The sequence below is a fragment of the Balaenoptera ricei genome, chromosome 2, assembly GCF_028023285.1.
Source record: "Balaenoptera ricei isolate mBalRic1 chromosome 2, mBalRic1.hap2, whole genome shotgun sequence".
Lineage (NCBI taxonomy): Eukaryota > Metazoa > Chordata > Mammalia > Artiodactyla > Balaenopteridae > Balaenoptera > Balaenoptera ricei.
In genome coordinates, this window is record NC_082640.1 from 64,257,078 (window position 1) to 64,279,627 (window position 22,550).

At 37.2% G+C, this 22,550-nt stretch overlaps 1 protein-coding gene across 2 annotated transcripts in view; it reads right to left on the bottom strand.

The window, feature by feature from the left end:
* Positions 1-8,421: 8,421 nt before the first annotated feature.
* The window catches only part of ARIH1 (ariadne RBR E3 ubiquitin protein ligase 1), a 116,356-nt gene continuing 102,227 nt past the window's right edge, over positions 8,422-22,550 (bottom strand). Inside the window, exons 10-14 of one of the 2 annotated variants that reach the window (XM_059912807.1) lie at positions 22,192-22,322; positions 18,741-18,798; positions 14,499-14,759; positions 12,937-13,049; positions 8,422-11,783 (exon numbers count right to left, since the gene is read on the bottom strand). In XM_059912807.1, coding sequence (XP_059768790.1) covers positions 11,699-11,783; positions 12,937-13,049; positions 14,499-14,759; positions 18,741-18,798; positions 22,192-22,322 — 648 coding nt within the window. In that variant the 3' untranslated portion in view covers positions 8,422-11,698. The remainder of the gene's footprint in view (positions 11,784-12,936; positions 13,050-14,498; positions 14,760-18,740; positions 18,799-22,191; positions 22,323-22,550) is intronic. The other variant, XM_059912806.1, reaches the window with a different exon arrangement.

Consider the following 22,550-nt stretch of genomic DNA (forward strand, 5'->3'; position numbering starts at 1 on the left):
GCTAAGAAGAGAAATCCACCATAGGGGAATAAAGAGAAGCCAGTTGAAATTTAACAAAACTGTCAGCCTCATGGAGGCTGGCATGACATTAGAATCTAGAGGACCCAAATCCACAGAGAAAACCTGCACCCACCCACCAATCTTACCTCTTGGATCTTAAAAAAGTACAGGTAGGTAGTAACCAAAAGTGGGAGGGGGGGTGTGTATAATAGAAAAGTTGAGACAGATTACTCCTTCCCTTGAGGTAAGTGGAGACTTTCCCAAGTGCAAGATAACCTTAAAATGAGGAGGCAAAGCAGGAATGCTGAGAAATCCAACACAGATACTCTTGAAGGCTGAGAGTGAGGCAGGAGGGCTGAGAGACCCATCCCACGGGCATTGTGGGCATTCTTCCTGAAAAGACTAAGGGTAGGGCACACACAAGAGCTGAGAGAAATACCTCTCTACCCCCCTATCCCAGTGCCCAAGAAAATCTGGCAGCTAGGCTGGTTTGTCCACATTTTCCACTAGAAGAGATCTCCTACATTTCCAAAAGCTGACACCTTAGCTACGAAGCAAAGTCAGGGTGAACTGAATCAAACTAAGGCTGCAATAGTGCCCAGATCTAGGTCAAATATACATCAGATTGACTGAGCCATTACTCAAATGGCTGAAAGAAAAATGGGCATGCCCCAATTTGAAGTAATACTTACTTCAGTCTCTCCTGTTTTTTATACAAAACGTCCAGCATACAATCAAATATACAAGACATGTGCAAAAAAGCAAGAAAATAAGATCCATGGTCACAGAGGAAAGGTTCAAGAGAAGCAGAATGAGAAATGACCCAGATGTTGAATTATCAGTGGGATCTTTAAAATAACTCTGGCTGAAAGTAAAATGCTTAAAAATCTAGTGGAGGCTAAAATATTACAATCAATAGATAGGGTTTTTGAAATAACTATGATGAAAATGCTTTAAAAACTCTAGTGGAAAATGTGGACAACATACATGAAAAATGGAAAATTTAAGCAGAAACATAATAACTATACAAACATAATGAAATGCTAGAAATAAAAAATACAGTAGCAGAAAGATTTCATCAGATAGGTTTAAGAGAAAAGCATCAGGGTACTTGACGACAGCTAAGTGTCAAGTATTCAAACTAAAAACAAAAAGAGAAAAGAATGAGGGAAAATCATCTGAGATCCGTAGGATAATGTCAAATCATCTAATATAGGTGTAATTGGAGTCTCAGAAGGAGAGGCAAGGCGGAAGAGTATGGAACAGAAGAAATATTTGAAGAGATAATAGCCAAGAAATACCCAATATTAATGAAAGACAGCAACACAGATACAAGAGGTTCAGTAAACTCCATACAAAGAAAAACATACCTAGACATATCATAGTCGATCTGCTGAAAACCAAAGATAAAGAGCAGATGTAACCATGGGGGGGAATCACATTATGGACAGGGAGACACATAAAAATGATGGATGATTTCTTACCAGAAACAAATGAGACCTGAGGACAAATAAATGACTTTAAAATACTAAAAGAATAAAAGGTCAACATAGAATTTAATATTCAACTAAAATACCCCTGAAAAATAAAGATATTCTCTGACAGATAAAAGCTGAGAGAATTCATCTTTAGAAAAACTGCAATAGAACAAATGTTAAAAGGAAAGTTCTTCAGATTAAAGGGAATTTATAACACATGGAACCCTAGACTTGCTGGAAAACATGAACAGAAATAATAATGAAGTATTGTGGGAAATGAAGTATTCTGTGGGAAACAGAATAGAGAGCCTAGAAATAACTACACACACATATGGTCAGTTGATTTTCAACCAAGATGCCAAGTGAATCTAACGGGTGAAGGAAAATCTTTTTAAACAAATGTTGCTGGAACAACTGGGTATCTATGTTGAAATAAACCTTGTTCTGTACAAATAATTAATTGGAGATGGATCATATACTTAAATGTAAAACTCCAAACCATAGATTTAAAACCTAAAACCAGTGAGATGGATAATAGATAGCCATAAAACCCCAAACCATAAAACTTCTAGAAGAAAATACATTCTTTGTGAGCTTGGGGGTCATAAAATCATAAAAGAAAAACTTGATAAGGTGGACTTTATCAAAATAAAAATTTCTGTTCATCAAAAGATCCCAGTAAGAAAGTGAACAAACCATAGTCTACAAAAAAAAAATCACAGCACATATACCCATCAAAGGACTTGTATCCAGAATTCACAGAATAACCACAATAAAAAGAATTCAATTTTAAAATGGGAAAAGACATGAAAGACATTTCATGAAAGATATACAAATATAAAACAAGCATATGAAAAGTGCTCAACATCACTAATCATCAGGGAAATGTAATGTAAATTAAAATCATAGAGTTATTTCATACCCACTAAAATGGCTAATACAAAAAACACTGATAATATGAAGTAACTGAAACTCCCATACATCACTGATAAGAGTACAAAATGATAAATCACTTCAGAAAACAGGAAGGCAGTTTCTCAAAAAGTTATGACTCAGCAATTTTCTACTCTTAGGTATTTATCCAAGAGAAATGAAAACATGTACCCACAAAACAAAAAAATATAACTTAAGAATATATATATAATATCCTTATTCATAATTGCCCCAAATGAAACAACCTAAAAGTCCATCAATAGGAGAATGAATAAACAAATTGTGGTGTATTTATAGAATGAAATGCTACTCAGCAATAAAGAATAATTTATCAATACATACAACAATATGCATGAGTCTTTAAAGCGTTATAAATGAAAGAAGCCAGATGTAAGAGTACATATTATATGATTCAGTTATATAAAGTCCAAAAGCAGGCAAAATAAATCTTCAGTGAGAAAAATCGGCAAATGATCATTGGAGTAGGGAGGGGAGCAGGGATGATTTGAAAGATGAACAAGGGAACTTTCTGGGTTAATGGTAACTATATCTTCTTTTGGGTGGTTATCTCACAGAGGTATACAATCGCTGAAACATCAATCTGAACACTTAACATGTGTGCATTTTATAATACATTGATTTCTATATATCAACTTAAAATAAAGGTGAGTTGAGGATACCTACTCCAGGAGCATCTGTCCCCGACCCTTTACTGAACTGTCTGATTTGTTCTCCTCAGTATGATATTTGGGCTCTAATCTGTTCAGGGCTAGGCCCTTGATTATAGAATTTATCTTAAAGGGCATACAATCCAGTGCCCCTAAGAAGTAGCATTTAGAATCTGTGAAGCGATTCTGTGGAACCAACAGTTCATTTCCATTGGTTAGTGAGCAACCATTTGACCATTGTAAGGCACTGACTTATACTAATGTGATTTTAACATGAATCGATGGTATTAATACTTAACTTACCCTATTGCAAGGTAGTCAAAACAATGGAGTAAAAATTAATTCTTCAAAGGTATGGAGAACACTATTATTCTTCATAAAAACCATCCTCTGGTATTTGCTGCCATGACATTTACAATGCTCTAAACCAGTCACAGGATTTTGGATACAAATTTATTTCCTATCCAAAGTAGGTGGACACTCAGATCATGCTTCCTCCTTTGTTAGAAAACACTATAGTATTTGCTCTAGTTATGTAGAAATGAACCACAAGTCAGGGTCATACGGTAGGAATTTATTAACAAACCAACAACTTTGTTCATACCAGGAAGACCAGCAATTAGGTTATAAATAACTTGAGAGCAGGTGCAAGAACTTACAATTCTAGAGCATTCTATTAGAATGTCTACTGCCTAAGTAGACCTATAAGAGATGCTCCATGAATTCTGGTTATCATTTTACACGGCACTCCCTTTGAGAAAATGATGTGACCTGCAGAGGTGGGAGTACACACAGGGAGTCTCCCTGTGAGTGGAAGGTGGGAAATTCAATAAGTAGTGATGTTTTTGGATAGGGTCCCTCAGAAAACTCAGCACAGTGTGTTTGCTCACTCCTTAGGAATCCCAACTTGGCCAACTGATTCCAGAGAACCAGATCCTCACTGCAAAAGCCCTGATTCACAATTCTAAGAAATCGTCATTTAACATACACTGAAGTGGTTTCTAGGGCACTGCTTTGTTGTTACCCACACAGAAACCAATTTTAACCATCAGAAGGAAATCTAAAATCTAGAGAAGCAAGTTTTCATCCTAGACAGCTTTCTGGAGAATTATCTATCTACAACAGAGAATTCATTTCTATAATCACCTTCCGAATTCTCACTCTGAAAGAAACTTGAATACTCCGTGGCAAAAAGGAGGCAGCTTGAAAATTAAAAACCAAACTTTTATATAGGTGGAGTAGTGAGGAGGGATATACAGGTGCTAAATAAAACACCAAATCAGGAAATGTTATTTTGTGCACAGGAAGCCATATCATCAGCTCAATATCAGCAAGATTGCCTCCTGGAAAGGGTTTGGAAATATGAGACTTGCTTTTTTAAACTCTCATTAAAATGCCAGGGTAGCTCTGAAATGTGAGGGAGAAGAAAAAGGCATACTTTGGGTCCTTCTTAGTAGAGTATCTGAGGTTAACAACAAAAAGACATGTTTTGAACAGAGAGGAGCCAAAAATAAGAATTAGTCATTGAGTCTCCTGAGGTTGGAAATCCCCTAACTAGTCTATGTAATTTTAGCAGATACTTTTGGCAAGGTTGTTTGAGAAGCAGCTATAGTAGTGAAAAGAATTTAGTGTAGTGGTCAAAATGTGCCTGCAGATCTGCCATTAACTGGCTGGGTGACCTTGGGCAACCCACTGAGTCTCTATGTAGAATCAGGATTAAATGCTTCAGACAAACAGACCCCTTTGTTCACTGCTGTACCTCCAGTGCCTAGAACAGTGCCCAACACCGTGGGTGCTGACAGAAGGAACTCAGGCTTGAATCTTCATTCTGCCACTTACAAAAGGATGACCTCAAAGAAATAACCCAACTTCTTTGCACTTTTATTTTCTTATTTATAAAATGGAGATGGCAACTATCTCATATGATGTGCAATTTTAAAAAGATGGCCACGAAGCATTTAGTAAACACTAAATAAGTTAGCCATAATTATCTATTACATACAAACTCTTCACATTTATTTAAAAGAGAAAACTTTCAGGGCATTTTGGTATTGTCAAGGACACCTGTGATGTACAGCCAGTGAGCCATGATCTCCAAAATCTGCCTCCCAATCCACAGGGGTAACCCCCCAAAGCCACATTTGTACTAATGATCTTGTTCCATGGCTCTGTCTGGTTGTCTACATGAGTCTGGGACAGTTAACATGTAACACCTAGAGCTATGGGGGTGGCTGACAGGAAAAGCAGAAGCCTTTAGAACGATGTGGATGTACAGACCGCAGACAATGCCAGTTTAGGAGTCCAAAATGGCTTTCTAGTTCCTGGATCCGATCTCATTCTGCCTTTGGGAGTCTATGAGACAGCTCTGTATCTTTATTTTTTGCCTAAGTTAGTACTAGTAAGCTCATTATTTGTAACTAGGATTTGTTTTCCCATTAATTTTCTTTGACCCTCACAATATTCCTATAAAAGACAATATAACATGATAGAATGAACACATGGAATTAGACAAGCACAACGCTGCCATAAACTCTGTTAAGCTCGAGTTAATAGTCTATACACCTTTCTTCTCATTTATAAAATAGGATAGCAATGCCTACTGTTTTAGGGCTGCTTAGAAGATACAAATAACATAAGTAAGGCATCTGGCAAGAAGCCCTCAACAAACTATAGCTCCTATTAGTATCCCCATTTTACAAAGGGAAAATTATGGCTGAGAAATACTGATATTCTTTCTACTACGCCAACTACACTGGGAATAAAAATAGGAAAATCCACTGTCTTCTAACATACAAGTTCATCCAAAGAATGAAAGTGACAGCAAGAAACTTGTGACTTTCAAGTGCTCTGAATTTAAGTGATCAAATGGAATTGCCCATTGACTTGAAACAGATAGCTTAACCACTCAACAATTTGCTCAGACTCTACACTAATTTACTTCCAGATAGGGTTCTCTCCCTGGATAAGAAAATATATTGCCAGTTGACGTGAATATTCTACTGAGCTTGTCAGTTCTACAGTTCTTTTGGTTTTGTGAATTTTATTTTCTCCAAGGTGGACCACTTACCAAAAAACCAACAAAAAAACAAATTGGGCGCTTCACACAATACCCGAGGAGGCACCATTCCACAAAACCCATTCAGCTAGGGCCTACAGTGTGCCCCTTTCCTGAGCTTGTAAATTCACCCCACGTCCTATCGTCCCTTATGACTAGAGTGCTCAACTACATTCCTCTTTGAAACTCTGTAAGTATCTAGAACCTTGCCTACAGGTCTCAGACTGCACTGCACACTCATCAGGGTTGGGGATGGGGATAAGACTAAATAAAAATTAGTGATGTTCAGGACACAACCCAAAGCAATTAAATCATAATTCCTATGGGGTGGAACTCAAGCATAGTGTTTTTTGGTTTGTACTTTTGAAGTTTCTCAGTGATTTCAATGTGTAAAATGGACATTAAATTGGAACACAAGTTGGAAAATGACAAGGCCCATGTGCAGTTCTTTGATTCGCATTTAAGAATATTTTAAATTAATGACCAACATTTCAAAATTGAGAGAATTCACGTAAAGTGTATTTCACAGGCTCCTCTGAGAGCCCACTTAGCCCAGGGTAGTCTATTAAAATATTTACCTAGTTCTTGTAGCCATCTGAGTTTGCGACTCTTGGTATTACTTGAAACCCCTGGATTACTGTGGTAGTAAAGCTGTGCTTTTGGCATTGTTAGAGCTGCTAGCTAACAATGTGTGACTGATTTATACCCTAATTGGCTCCTACTCTGAAAATGGTCCTAAACAAGCATATCTATAGTTTAATCGTAGTCTGAAAACTGCTTTTCAAAAGAATCTCGTATTATTTTCCCCAGCCTAAATGCTATTGCTTAGAGAAACATCAACCACAGTTGCCTCCACTCCTGCAGTAGGCAGTATTTGATTACTTCCAGTTGAGCATTTCCCAGTCAGCTATTTCATCTTGGGTAATTAAGTGGAGAAACAAATTCCTTAAAATGAACCAGAAATACACCAAATTTATCCCCAAAGAAATCTGAAAAAATGAGGGGTTCACACTTTTTCCTGTTTCTGAAGGAGCCAAGATTTCCCCCTAATGCTCACTACTTATCTTCTGAAAGTCCCATAGGCCATCCAGTTCCAAGAAGAAATGCTGAGAAACAAAGGGAAATGAGCTATTCTGTGCATTTTCAGTTAGAAAACAACTTCTGTAACAAGTTCCAATAGACTATCCTAAATTCTTCACATTGGAAATTCATTTGAAATAACTAGACCTACAACTGCAAATTACTTGGCCCCTGTTTATCAAATCAAATGACGCTGAACTGTTTACTGTCAACTATCACGCAGTCTTCTCATGATGCCTGTCCTAATCACCAAGATGGGAAGATCTATTCTTCTATCCATGGCTGATTTATTTGATGAGGCAAAACACAGAGCCACATTAGTTGCAAACTCTGCAATAGCAAATTGAAGATCAGAGATAGTACATAGCATTCCTCTAACAGTAGCAGTGACAGGCATTTATACAGTCTTTGATGTGGTTTAAAAGTACAACACCGTAGATAAGAACCACCTTTCTTGGTATTGAATGCTAGGTCACTCTGAGACCAGATTAAGAAAATATGATACAAAGAGGTAGTATGATGTTCATCAGATAGAAGAAAGCTGGAGTCCCAGATAGGAGAAATTGTGAAATCTTGGGCAAGTTACTTAACCTTGTTGAGCCTTATTTTCTTTTATAAAACAGAGTAATTTCTACCCCACTTGCTTTAGACAATGATACAAGTTAAAGTGCTTTGAAGATACAAGTGATAAATGAACTCTCATAATTACAGATCCAAATAAGACCAAATTAAATTGTCCTAAAATCTGGACTTAGCTAGAATATCAATAACGAAGATCTCAACTTTGGGACCTTCTTTAAGACAACTCTCCCTCCATTCCTATGGGAGATATCAGCTTCTAAAAGTGAGCTAAGTGGAAGTAATGTGAAGGAGTTTTAAGCATGAGAATGACTTTTTAAATATTTTATCTTTATAAGTTGACAAAGATCTACTGAGCATTTAATATCACTGTTACAACATGAATAGCAATCTAAATTCAATGTTCAAGACACAGAAATTGGAAGTCTTCCAGAAAATGCTCTGAAGGCTTCATTAACCAAGATAATTGTTGGGGATAGTCTCATTCACAGTTCCCTGAAAAGAAACTGAACCAAACCTTGACATTTCATGTTAAGTAGGAACAGTGAATAAGGCACATAATACAGGTGACTGTTAGGCCACCGTCTTTTTTTTTAACTATAAAAATAAACATAAGTAACTAATGGAATAACAAAATAAAAGTTTATTTTATTAGAATTAGGAATGTTCTTTCCCTCTGGGCAACCTGAACAGTCCAGTTACAATGAAAATCTAAGAACAGTTATTTCCACAGCACAGGGTGCTCTATGCACAAAATTACAGGGTTAGGAGCATTTAATCAATTTACCGATCTGATTGTCTCACCAACCCGCCCCCTCCCATCCCCCAAGTGCTCTATACTGGGATTTGTAGCTAAAAGATTTTGTTACATCAAGTCCTTTTCTCTCTTATACTAAATTTCAGTTCCTAATCATGGTTGATCCACATTTTACACTGCAGATTCAACCATTTCAAATCAAGTCAGTCAGTCTTGGATCTGTTATACTTGTGTGTATGTATACACCTGTGTACTTAATATATTTATTTAAACACACATAAAACACATACAATCTGGGTCGCAGCAGATTACACAGAATTTAGAGTCTGATGATATTATATACTACTCAATTTTACCACTGTGGTTTGTATCCTGCGCTTTGGATCGACATTTTATTGTAAATCATTTAATGTCCATCTACTGCTCAATGAATTGTTCAAATGAAGCATGCACTTTTCAGAAGACCTCAAGAAGACAGGGAGACCCTGGTGCTGACCATGAATAGAGCCCTCTGACAGAAAGACTTAGGTAGGTGAAACAGGGAAGCTGTCATACAATATGGCTTGCCTATCCCAGCTGGGGTCACTGAAGTTACTAACAATGAAAGCAATTAACTCAGGGAATTCTGTCAAATATGGAGACAGCTGTTAGAAGCTTGGAAGTGGAAAATGTCAATTCATCTTGATCCATACAAATTAGGGAATGCACCCACAATTGCTATACCCTCAGGTAATATGCCAACACTGAAACTAGAAAGCAGCTCTAAAAAGCACTGTTCCTCCATGGGTGGGGGCTGATAATATGAAGTGCACACATTGTTTTTGGATACTTGTTGTAAGGGGAGCATGTAAAAAGGATTTATGACACTCAAACTTAGATACTGCAGTTAACTGGTAAGGTTTTTTAAAAACATCACACATACACAAAACATTTTAATGGAACCACATATATCTAGATAGCAACTCTGGCTGCTTTTCAAAGTTACCAGGGAAAGGAACTTATTCAAGCTTTCTTTAAAAAAAAAAAAAAAAAAAAATCCTTAGTTTTGATAAATGTCTTTTAAGATTGATGCAGTCATTTAAAATAAAGTCAAATGGTTGACAGGGAAAGGGGAGGAGAAGAGAATACGGAAGCAGACACTGAGTTCAGATTTGCACCTAAGGTGGCAAGAGAAGGGAGGATAAAAGGTACAGGTAAAGTTGATCCTAAAGCAACAAGTGGTTTAAGGAAGCAGCATAATATATTCAGCAAACATTCACTGATTTTTGATGGGAAAAGAATAGTTGCAAGTACATCTCATGTAACAACCTTTTCTAAAAGGAAAAGTAGGGTTGATTTAGCAAAGCCTAACTTAGGCAAAAGGCCAGAGGAAAGTGAACCTACTTCCCAATGATGTAATAAGATGTACAATGCAAGAGCAGACAAAGCTGCCTCACAAACGGTAAACACTCCCTAGGCGCAAGACATTTAGAGGAAGACAAAGAGGTCCTTCAGCCACAAGTGGTATTTAGTATTAAGACCTCAATCTAGTTGCCTAGTTCACTCTGTACTCCTGTATAAAACTGACAGATTTAGGGATGCTAATCTGTTGAAAAATACCACAGCAAGAATGGCCTAAACAGATACATAGTTAATAAAACCACCACCACCCTTTACTTTTAACATAGCTCTTAGTAGAAATTTCATAAAAATGGACATCACAGCTAAAACACATTATTAATTCTCCTATTTGCTGACAATAGAAAAGAAGCAAACAGTGGTTTCTATTTAAATGCACTAGATGGGAATATCAAGTTCTAGGGTGTTTGCCTTCAAACTGAACCCACAGCAACACACATAAGCAATTTCAGTATCTGCCATTTTTAATTCACAATCTGAAACTAAGTGAATGGCTATTTATTTATATTTAAAAGAAAAACATTCTATCTGACACCCTAACGTAAAGAAGGGTGAGAGAAGAGCCATAACTAAAATCTTAAAAGGCTCAAAGCAGCAATTAAGGGGAAAATTTTTTGAAATGTTTCCTCTGGATGTGGCAGGAAGCCTTCAGCTATATGACATGGGCACACAAAGGCTTACGGAGATGCATGAGGCCGTGGAGAGGGATGAGGTTGGGGACTAGGTGATTCTTGAATTGCAGCAGCAAAGCTCCCTGTTGCAGCCCTTATCAGGCCATGGCATTCAGTCAGAACTTGACTTCTCTATACCCAACCAGGAGCTGGGAATTCAGGGCATGAGGCCCATGGAGAGCAACAAACATATCAAACCAGAGAGGGCAAAGTAATCTCAGGAAAGGGAAATCAAAGAGCTCTAGATAGGTCTTCCAGAGGTGCTAAACCAACACACCTTTTAGCCCAACCCTCAACCCTGGAAAGATAAAGCAAACTGAAAGAAAATGCACAGCAAAAGACATAATCTTGAAGATTTTTAAAGAATAAATATTTTTTGTAATTAAACATTATGCAAACACGTGCCACGCTTGCTTTGTCCATGCATATGCGCTATATACAATTTTGAAAAATACTGTGTTGTCCTCTTGTTTTAAAAGTCATATACAAAGTTTTTTTGTTTTTTTTTGTTTGTTTGTTTAATCCCTCTTTCTGCCTACCCTCTTCCCCGCCCCAAGAATTTTCTTTACAAGGAACTCATCATCATTCACTCATGACCTTGGGGTATGAGAGAGAGACAGTCTGCGTGTTTGGGTGTATCTGTATGTGCATGGGAGGAAGGGGAAGAGGTCCTTTACCAAAGTACAACAAAATGGCTGGTTTGGACATGAAAAGCAGTGTCAAGGAGCTATTTTAAATTTTAACTGTACTACACTCAGGAAAAAGAAAATGAAAAAAAAGGAGTCAGCTTTGAGAATGAAGCTACGTTACAAGTTAAAGTTGGAGGGCTTTTAGTGTGTCTGTCACACTTTTGTTGGCGGCCTAGAATACTGTTGTACAATGGTTTATCTACCTTTTTTTATTACAATATAATTTACTTAAACTTTCCATTAACAAAACAGAATTCTGGTACTATAGACCAGCGGTGTCAGAATAGGCTTAGTGCCTCCTTGCTTGTATTTGTTTTGTTTTGTTTGTTTTAATTGCATGAGCACTCTAGATGGTAAAGTTTTCAGAGTTCATTTTATGCAGGGCCATTCTCAGTCCTCAATGTACTCCCACAGATCTTTTTCATAGCCTTCATGCACATGCTGTAACAAAACCCTTCGTCGACTCTCACAGTATCTGCAATCAAAGAGAAAAAAAAAAAAAAACAACCCATTGTCAGCCTCCAATAATTAAAAAAAGAGGCATTTACTTATTTTTTAAGGTTCCCTACAGTTTATCCAGACTTAGAACCAAGCACCTGTTTTCTGTTGTTGTTTGTTTTTTTTTGGCTGTTCCGCATGTCTTGTGGGATTTAGTTCTCCGACCAGGGATTGAACCCAGGCCCTCAGCAGTGAGAGCTGGGAGTCCTAGCTACTGGACCACCAGGGAATTCCCCCAAGCACCTGTTTTTGTTTTTAAGAGGCACATTTTCAGGTCTAGATGTAAAGACATGACTATTTCTCATTTTAAAAAGGTATTTTTTGAAGTTCCCAGTTTTGGGAAATTAATTCTAGAGCAATAAAATAAAGGCCTTAGAAATCATCTGACTCAATCTTGTCATTCTACAGGTAAGTAAACAGTTTTAGGAAGAAGTAGTTTCAGGGGTTATTTATTCACACCTGTAAAATCTTAAAGTACTAGTGGCAGCTATAGCTGGCTAAGGGAAGTGAAAATATTACTTAGGACTAAATCTCCAAGTCTTCCAAATTCCCAAAGGTTTCTACTACTATTAAAAAGATATTAGTATTTGCCAGAAAACAACTGTGGGAGAAAGAGCTCCATGTTGAGAAAGCAAACATTCTGCACCTTTCACTTAAGTGGTAACATATCTTAAAGTATCATCTATCTCTAGGACAAAGTAAATCTCTCCTTAGAAAAAACAAATCTTAGAAAAACTCTTTAAAAAGTTTGGGTAGCTCACTTGTCAACAGCCATGATTCACAGGATCCCTAGGCTAGGGCCAGCATCCTAATCTCACCCCTCATCCTAACAGCCACTTGCCCTTTTGGGGCTCCTTCTTCCTGTCAGGGCAGCAACTACATAGATAAAACTTCATGGAAGAAGCAGAATCAGCCAGTGGGATAAACGGCTGATTTCCTCCCTATGCTTGACTAGCACTATCTGGAATCTGTTGCCCAAAGGACAGAAGCAATCTGTGAGAAACATGGCAGCAGCTCAGTTATTGAATATGCTAAACCCAAGTTTCACCATCATCTAACTTCACCACTAAGGCATACCAGACCACCGGTGGCAGACATTTTTGTTCAACAACTACTGGAGAAAACCTTACCTGTACTTATCTTGTACTTTCTGCTTTATATCCTGCAGAGAGTCTTGGGAAATATCTCGTTCAAGGTAGCCCGAGAGCACCTCTGTGGCATTCTCTAGATCTGCTTGGTTATTCTGTAAGAGGAAGAAGAATATATAGTAAATTTTGCCTTCAAAAGAAAGCTAAAAGATAAACCATCTTAGCTGCTTCCTTGATAGACTGTGGCTCAGCACCAATTTTGTAATTTTCACAGGTGGTTTAACTGCACCTGTAAAGCCCTTCATCACTTTCACCCCTAACAACTTGTTTTTTCTTTTCCAGGACAATTTTTTAAATATTAAAAGAACTAAAGATTTATCCATTACCTCTGGAAGAATATTAATGACAATCTGAAAGGACATAAGAAAAAGTTTTTGGAATCTTCCAGTTCTGAAAACTGCTATTGGCTAAAGCTTGAGGAAAAATTAGAAACCCATTATTCTTTATATCTAGCTAGATATCTACTTCTTGTAAGAGAACACTGTATGGAAGATTAAAATTTTGTTATCCTTTACTACTATGGCTAGTTCTATATATTTACCGATATAAATTCCCATCTGCTAGTCACTGTTATTACCCAGCCATCTATCAACATCAATGTTGCATGCATCAATTTTAAATGAGCATCTCTACTTGAAAAACCTCTACTGCTAAAAGGCCCCCTTTTAGTCATTACTTCTCCACAAAAGGCAAGCACCTTTATTAGAATAAACTTCTAATACCATGTATTAGTTTTGCCTGAATAAAGACTTTTGAAAGAACTTATGACGTGCCAGGTGTTACATAAGCATTATACATGGACTGTCTCACTTAAACCTCTTAACATTTATAGAAAACTTATCCCCATGCTAAAATAGAGATATAGACGAGGTTAAGTAATTTGCTTCAAGTCAACAGAGCTAAAAAGTGATGAAGTCAAGATTCAAATTCAGGGCTAATTCCAGAGCCTGCACACTAAATCGCTAGCTGGCTAAACCACATCAATTTGAACGTAGTTTACAGCAAGAAATCTAAATTTCTTGTATCTTCCTAATAAACACGAAACTTTTCTTTTTTAATTTTTTAAATTTTTATTCATTTTATTTATCTTTGGCTGCGTTGGGTCTTCGTTGCTGCGCGCGGGCTTTCTCCAGTTGCGGCGAGCGGGGGCCACTCCTCGCCACGGTGCGCAGGCTCCTCATTGCAGTGGCCTCTCTGGTTGCGGAGCACGGGCTCTAGGCGCGCGGGCTTCAGCAGTTGTGGCACACAGGCTCAGTAGTTGTGGCTCACGAGCTCTAGAGTGCAGGCTCAGTAGTTGTGGCGCACGGGCCCAGTTGCTCCGCGGCATGTGGGATCCTCCCAGACCAGGGATCAAACCCGTGTCCCCTGCACTGGCAGGCAGATTCCTATCCACTGCGCCACCAGGGAAGCCCTTAACACTAAACTTTTAATCCACATTTTTGGGCAGAGAGTAAGCTTTAAAACTCTATATATCTTATCTATGAAAGGCAAGTAGTCCTATGACACACAGGTGGGTTTTTTCCCCACTCAGTAACTATTCCTACCTCAAAGATAATGGACTGGTTATTCTTTTTGAGGTAGAAAGCGAAGACATAAGTGTACATGAGTGTGGCACGACACTGGCAGAGGACATCAACTGCTTTCTTCAGGAACTGCACCTCAATCCAGGACATGTTGTGCTGTTGCATCTCTTCCATTTTCTGCTTCACCTGAGCATATAGTTTGTGCTCAAAGCGTAGACTCTGCATGTGGTTCATATAGCGATTACAGTAGAACAGGTACCTCTGAAGGGCTGCCCTAGATCGCTGTCCCATTAAGAAAAATTAAGGTCACATAATTATAACAAATGTATTATATATACACAAAAGCTGATATCATATTTACTGATGAAACGGTATAGGAATTTAGGCTAAAATCGGGAACAAAGAGACATCTACTGCTACCTTTGTTATTTAATATTTTTTGAATGTCCTATAGCTGTACTTTCCAATACAGCAGTCACTAGTCACAGGTGGCTATTAAAGTAAAACAATCAGTTCCTCAGTGTTCAACAGCCATATCGCAGTCAGTGCCTACCACATTAGATAGTGGTAATAAAGAATATTTCCATCATTACAGAATGTTCTACTGGATAGCTCTGTTCTGCGGTATGTAATAAGGTACATCAATATTTTAAAGTAGAAAACAAAAGAGAGGCAACCAGACATCATATAACACCTAATATAATGCAACAGAAACTATACAGTACCACCGGTTAAGTGTTCTGTGTTCTTTCCACACCCCTCCCCAAATCGAGTCTGAATTCGATTATCTAGAATTAACCACCAGTTTCAGGAAATTCAGGGATAGAAGAACCTATTAAATAAAACCAGGGAGTTGCAATCAGCAAATCCAGAATGTGTTAAATTCTACAAGAAAAATGACTTAGTTTCCTCAACAAACAAATGGCAAGGGAAGAAAAAAAAACCCCCCCAAAAAACAAAAAAATGAAAGGACCTATAGATTAGAGGATCACATCCAACTTGTGCACCTGTATGGATCCTGATTTAAACCAACTATAAAAGAAAGTTTATGAGATAAATGGGGACATTTGAACACTGGATAGTTGATGATATTAACAAAGTACTGTTTTAAGTATATAATTATAAAATAATATATAATAAATATATATACAAACATAATTATGGTACTACAGTTTTATGAAGAGTCTTTTAAAGTACATGAAGTATTACAAAAAAAATATATATATATATATAAAAAATATCAGGTCTAAAATACCTTTAAATACCTTTAAAATTCAACATGAAAGAAAACCCACACCAACACTGCAAATAAGACCCATTTTTAATCAAATGTCAGAATCTTGATTGAGAAATGCAATCAGTATCCTAAAAACACTTTGGAAAAACAGACAAAACAACAACCTGACTGCTTAGAACAGGGGTAGGCAAACTCTGGCCTGTGAGTGAAATCCAGCTGCTGCCTATTTTTTGTAAACAAAGTTAACTTGGAACACTGCCATGCCCACTCTTTTAAGTCTATGGCTGAGTCAGCATTTCAAGAGCAGGGACAGAATTGAGTAATTGTAACAGAGACTATATAGTCTGCAAAGTTGAAAATATTTACTATCTGGCAACTCACAGGTCTAGTAGATAAGAAAATTCAGGGAATTCCCTGGTCGGGGAACTAAGATCCCAAAAGCCTTGAGGCCCAGCTGGCCAAAAAAAAAAAAAAAGTAATCTTGTTATCTCTAGCACCTAATATGAAAAGAAAGAAAGTCTAGTAGATAAGAAAATTCAGGGAATTCTCTGGCGGTCCAGTGATAAGGACTCTCACTGCCAGGGGCCTGGGTTCGATCCCTGGTTAGGAAACTAAGATCCTGCAAGCTGCACGGTGCAGCCAAAAAAATAAATAAAAATAAAAATTAAAAAAAGAAAGAAAAGAAAATTCAAATGTCCACCCCTGTCATAACTGTGGCATAGTATATTAAGTCAACAACTTTCTACAACACAGGTAACATCCTTCCAAGGCACTCAAAGTACCATCTATGTTCTTTCTGTATTGTGTGCCAACTTTCTAGTACTTTTTAAGAACTACAACTCGCAGAAAACACTAGGCCTGAGTATGGAAGTAGGGGAAGTGAGGAAAGAATATGCTAGATATGTGCAATGGTGTGCTCCATTCTGGGAGGTATGGCTCCCACTTAAATAAACAAATACAGGCACTCATATGAAATTTTTCCCTGTACACCCACAGGATCAGAAGATTCTAGTTTAGCCCAAAAGAAATGAGCTAGAAAAATAATGCATTCTAGCATCTACAATCTACACATTAGCAGGGCTTAGAAGCTATGCCCAATAATCCACCCTCCCTGTGGACCTCAGAAAGGGATTCCTACCAGCACCCAAATGCAGACCAGGTAAGGCCAAGGATAACCCATATACTTTTTGTTGTCAGCAAATACCATATTCTGGCTAGATCTAACTAGACTACTCTTCATTCAGGATAAGTAAAAACTAAAAGCCTACCATGGTTATTAGGAAAAACGTAACGCAGCATAAGAGAAAAAGAACAGTTCTCTATGGACTCAAAAAAAATATTATCAAAATTAGAAGAAAATTTAAGGAAAATTTATGGTCTCTTCAGCAGAATTTAAGACAATTGTGACTGCTTAAAACAGAAGCAGAAAGCCATGAGGGCTAAGATTTAAAAACAAACAAACAAACAAACAAACCCAAAACAGAAGGAGATGCAATGACAAACTGAGCTAAATAAAAATGTAACAGTAGAATCGATTCCAAATGGGAGGTAGGAAAAGCATGACTGTCATTGTAGAGTTTTGTATATAAAGATTACATGGGGTGATGTTTCTCAAACTGTAGTCTAAGGATGCTAGACAAACTGGAGTAGGGGTGCCAAATGATCTGGTTTAAACAGACCATGGAATGTTTAAATATTAAAAATCTGATAATAACCTAAAGAAAACACAAACACTCCGGGCCATATGAATGAACTTATGAGAATCAACATTTTCAGGTCTTACATTTGTGAAATGGCTAAAACTGGCATCAAGCAAGATTACTTTAACTGCACGAGAGTTGAGAATAATAAGTGATAAAAGAATATATTAATGACAAATTCTGATCAAATCAAATTTTGATGCACTGTAGGGGTGAATGTGCAATAGGTGAGATATAGAAAACTGGTGGGAGAACAAATTATCACATGGCATTTAGTAGTATGGGTAACCCTAAATTTAAAAAACCTGGTCTGACAACAGTCTATCAACAGTAATTTAATTTCAGCAAATAACTTATCTGTCAAATTAGTTTTAACTTGAGTTCCACTGGTTTTGTGGTCTTCTTGGTTTGGTTGTATAGTTGCTTAAGAGTTTACAGCTGGTTTTATGTTTAAACATAGTTAAGTCGTATTATAATAAATATAATTTAAATCAACATTGGAATTTGTGGAGGTTTTTTTTCCTCCTTTAAAAGGATCACAAATATTGTGAAAGTCTGTAATATGACTGCCTAGGTTATATAAATATATTCCTTTGTATTTATGGTAATTTAAATTATAATAAATTTTAAAGAAGCATTTAAAAAGTGAAACAATAACAAACAGGTTTTGTTTTGGATTGCATCCTGGCAAGGCAAGCCATTTAAAAAGACTTTTGGGGGACAACTGGGGAATTTCAACACAGAATGGATGAATGTAAGGAATGATTAAATTCCAGGATTCTACAATTATGACAGAATTATCAGGCTGAAAGGAAATAAGTGTTACGGAATCTAATCCACACCTAGGGTGTGAATCCCGTCTACTATAATAGTGGGTTATTTCCCTATCCAGTAAGAGGGAAATCCCTACCTCCTGAGACAGTTCATTCCAAATCAGCTCCCCTAAAATCATTAGAGCTTCCTGATGAACAATGAGATAATTAATTAATTGAAAGAAGTAAGACTGCATATAAATTGCAGCAGTGCCATTTAACAAATACTATTCTTTAGTCTCCTTGCTGGGAAGGGAAAATCTTGATACTGAAGACTACTGAAACCTGAAAGTGTGCTAGATTAATTTTAAAAAATGCAAACAAACTTATAAATAGGAGTACTCCTGATATCCATTTTGCATAAGATCCCCTCTCTACAGGTACACAGATACCCAGTATTTACTGGAATGTCATTTCAACAAATCTTTCAGAACTGAACACTCCAGCTAAATCATTCCCTAATCAACATAAAATGCATACTCCTGTTCAACTGTTTGAAAATAAATGTACTTACCTCCTGTGCATCTCTTGCTGCCTTTGCATCATCCTCATTATAGCGGTTACAGTTGTACCTTAAAGTAAGTGAAGAGGATTCCATAAAGCCATAAATCAATGAAAAGGGAACAAATCACAGAATTTTAGCCTGGATTTAGAGATTACCTAGAACCAATACTCTCTTTTACACAGACAAACTGAGGTGCAAAAAAACAAACACCCCTAGTGTTTGAATCCTTTCCATAATAGTGTGTCAGTTCTCTACTAGTAATAGGCAGTTAGTTCTCCACCTCCTGAGGCAGTCCATTTAAATCAGCTTACCGATTATCATCAGAAAACACTGCTATTCTAGAACTTCCACTTACCAACAGTAGTTTGAACTTCTAATTCAATTTTTGAAGAAAGAGATCACCTCATCTCCTAGGCTGTCTGTTATTTAGCCAAATATTCCCAGTTTTTCCAGAATTACTCACCTTCTTATCTTCACTTGTATACACCAAAGAAAACCAATAGCTGACAGACTGCTATGTGCTTTATATGCTATTACAGTTTACAAGAATCACTGAATCTTCCTAGAGAGGTCAGCTCAGAGTGGAGATGTATAAAACTGGCACTTCCCTTGTTCCTCTGTTTTCTTTTACGGGAACCTACATTACAGGTGCAGCTGACGTTTACTGAGTGTTAACTACATACCATCCACTTACTAAGAACTTCAACTGTACTATCACATTTAATCCCCTCAAGCACCTTATGAAATATTATCCTCATTGAGCAGATGAAGAGAAGATAAGCAACATATTTAAGGTCAAAAAATAGAGCTTCAGAGATGGAAATTAAACTTATGCCCATCTGCCAACTGAGGCCCATGCTCTTAACTAGTGAGTTCATGTCTTCAGAGTCTTTTAACAGTAATCTTCTTAGAAGAATTTTGAATTTAATGTAAATCTTGTTAAACTGGATTCATTATTCCAGCTTGCCAAGTCCTTCAGGATTATAATGGTTTATATATTCAATATCCCTCTTTGATGTTACCCCAAAATGTATACAAGATTCTTATACTAGTTCAAGAAAATCATCAGTACAACTGACCAGAAAAGCAGTATATAGTTGATGTGAATAAAAAAGATTGAGGACAAAGCCTTTCAGCAAACCTTTAAAGCATTATCACTAGAAGACACAAACCTATTATCTGTACTCCAAGAAATGGTCATTCAGTTAATCCCAAACCTCCCTGTCTGTATTCACAGCCTAGGCCACAAACCTCTCAGTCCACAGTGAAATACCTTGCTGAAATCTACCAAACATTCCTATATCCATCAACCTAATAATACCATTTGATTCTGGAATTTCACATAAGAGAAAAACTAAGTTATACGGTTCATATGCAGCTTGTGGAATCAGAAATTTTGGATATTTGGGATTACGTTCTGTCTGCTCCCAATCTCTGGTACCTTTCCATTTTCCGTAAGTACTCAGAAATAACCAACAATGGCTTACTGATCTCATCTTGAAGTTTTTAAAGTAACCCAGACCACAAATCAGCTGAGTCAGGAGACTTACTAATTCTCCCCCAGGCTGGGTTATAATCCTCTTTTACCAATAATTACTCTACTCAAGTTAGCCCGAAGACTGCCTCTTCCTGCCCTCTACTGGTCAACTATTAACACCTCTTCTTTGTATCTGACACATCCTTTTATACTTTCCTTTTGATATTTTTCGATAACTTTTAAGCCTCAACTCATTCTGGGCTTTAATCTGCCAAAAGAATTTTAAGGCCAAGAAAGAAAGCAGGGCCCATCTATACTTCTAACTCAGATGACTGATAGTGCTACTTGGAATGCTTTTTTGAAGATTTCTGAGGCATTTTCAGATTTAAACAAGAAAGCACAGCATGATTTATCTGCAATGTTAAAGACACAGGCAACATTTCTGACACCCCTGGTCCAGGCCATTCTTCATTCTTCTGTATCCATCATTTGTTTTGTACCCTTTCCATTTTTCAATACAGCTCATTGAAAATTTGAGTTGTGATCAGAGATTTCCTTACACACACACAAAGTCTCTTTAATATCTCTTCTTTCCTATTCCCTCTCCCCTTCACTAGGCTTGTTTAAATACATTCGAGTGAATTTAGTTTCCAGGAACACTCTAATCCTCCAGTTTGACTTCCTAAAATCTAGAGTACCTATACCCCAAATACCTTTCCTTGGCTCTAACAGTGGTAAAATCACTTTCTTTCCTTCTATCTAAGCAATTAGTTTTTACCTGGTTCAGAATTAATGTCAGACAAATAATCCCTCTTACTATTCCTCTAATTAATGAATCTAAAAGGAAAGACTTGCCACTGTCTTAAGTTCAGATCCTCCTCACCTTGTCTTGAACTTGCAATTTCTTCCTCTCCCACCCACGCTCTACAAAGCAGTCACAATGTCCAGATAATGTATGTAAAGCACGTAATACAGAACCTTCTCATCTGAACTACAGATCTAATCTTGTCACTCCCAGTTGAAATCCTTCTGATAATGTCCAAACTACTTTAGGTCCCAGCCTACTTTCTCTTTTCCTATTCCCCACAATTTGAGCAGCCACACACTCAACACCAATAGGAGACAGGCAAGTAACACAAATGAGTGAAACAGGCAATTTGCATACTATAACACCCAGAAATATTTCCACTTTTACCAGGAGATGTGCTAGCTCCCATTTTTCTCATTTTGAAAAAAATGCATCAAGGCATCCTCAATCTAACTTGCATTTTTCCCAAATTGATAAGAAATGTACTTGGAACAAAGGTATGTATTGCTACCAAATGTGACTAGTGCCATCATGATATATGAAAATGCCAATAAGCTTCGGTCTTGGGGAAAACAAACTGCAAAGTAAAGGCTCCATCTAAAGGGCTACTAATCAATTCCAGGTGATTTCTGCCAAACAGAAATGCAGGCCTGTTCCTATGTTTCAAAGAGAGGCTAAAAATCTGGATTGCATTGGGCAATTTTTCCAATTTTTAAAGTTGGAACAAATTTTTTGTCTAATGGCAGTACAGGGTAACTAAAACACAACTGTGGAAGGGGTTTTGCCAAGTCTCTGAGTTTTCAACTATTATCTAGAAAGACATATTAGACAATGCAACTCTTTTCTGGATAAGTCATGTACTTTCACATCATTCTACCATTGTTCATGCGGCTCTTTTTGCCCTGAATGTTATTCCTACCACTTTTTAAACAAATGAACCCTTAGTCCTCCTTGAAGTTCAACTCAACTGTTACATGATCTGTGAGATAAGCCTAATTAATCCCTCTCTCTGGATATCTTGCATATACTTTTAACAATGATCACACACTGTATTCATTTATCTAGCTCCCAAGTTAGATGGTGATTTCCATGAGGTAGAAACCTTATTCATAATATGTGGCAGATACATCACATACTTATGTGAACATGTTCTTCCCTTCATTTCCCCAACCTACCAGGCAGATCCATGTGGTTCCCAAGGGCCAAGACACACCCAGCAAAACTCTGCTTTACAGTTCTGGTTACGACAGACCATGTGATTACAACCGCCATCCTTCTCAATTGTGACATGGCATTTGGGACATTCCTATGAAGAGAAACTATAAAGTTGGTGTCAATGCTACACTGAGGAGAAGCCAGTTTTAGATTTGGTTTATTTTTAAATACCACAGTTATTGTGATTAATACATGTAAAGCACTCAGTGTCAAACAATAAATACCATTGAAAACGAGTTGTTATTATTACTGGCTATTAAGATGTATAACAACTTAAGGATTTGTTTTAGTGGGGTTGGGAGACAAAAACATTTTAAGT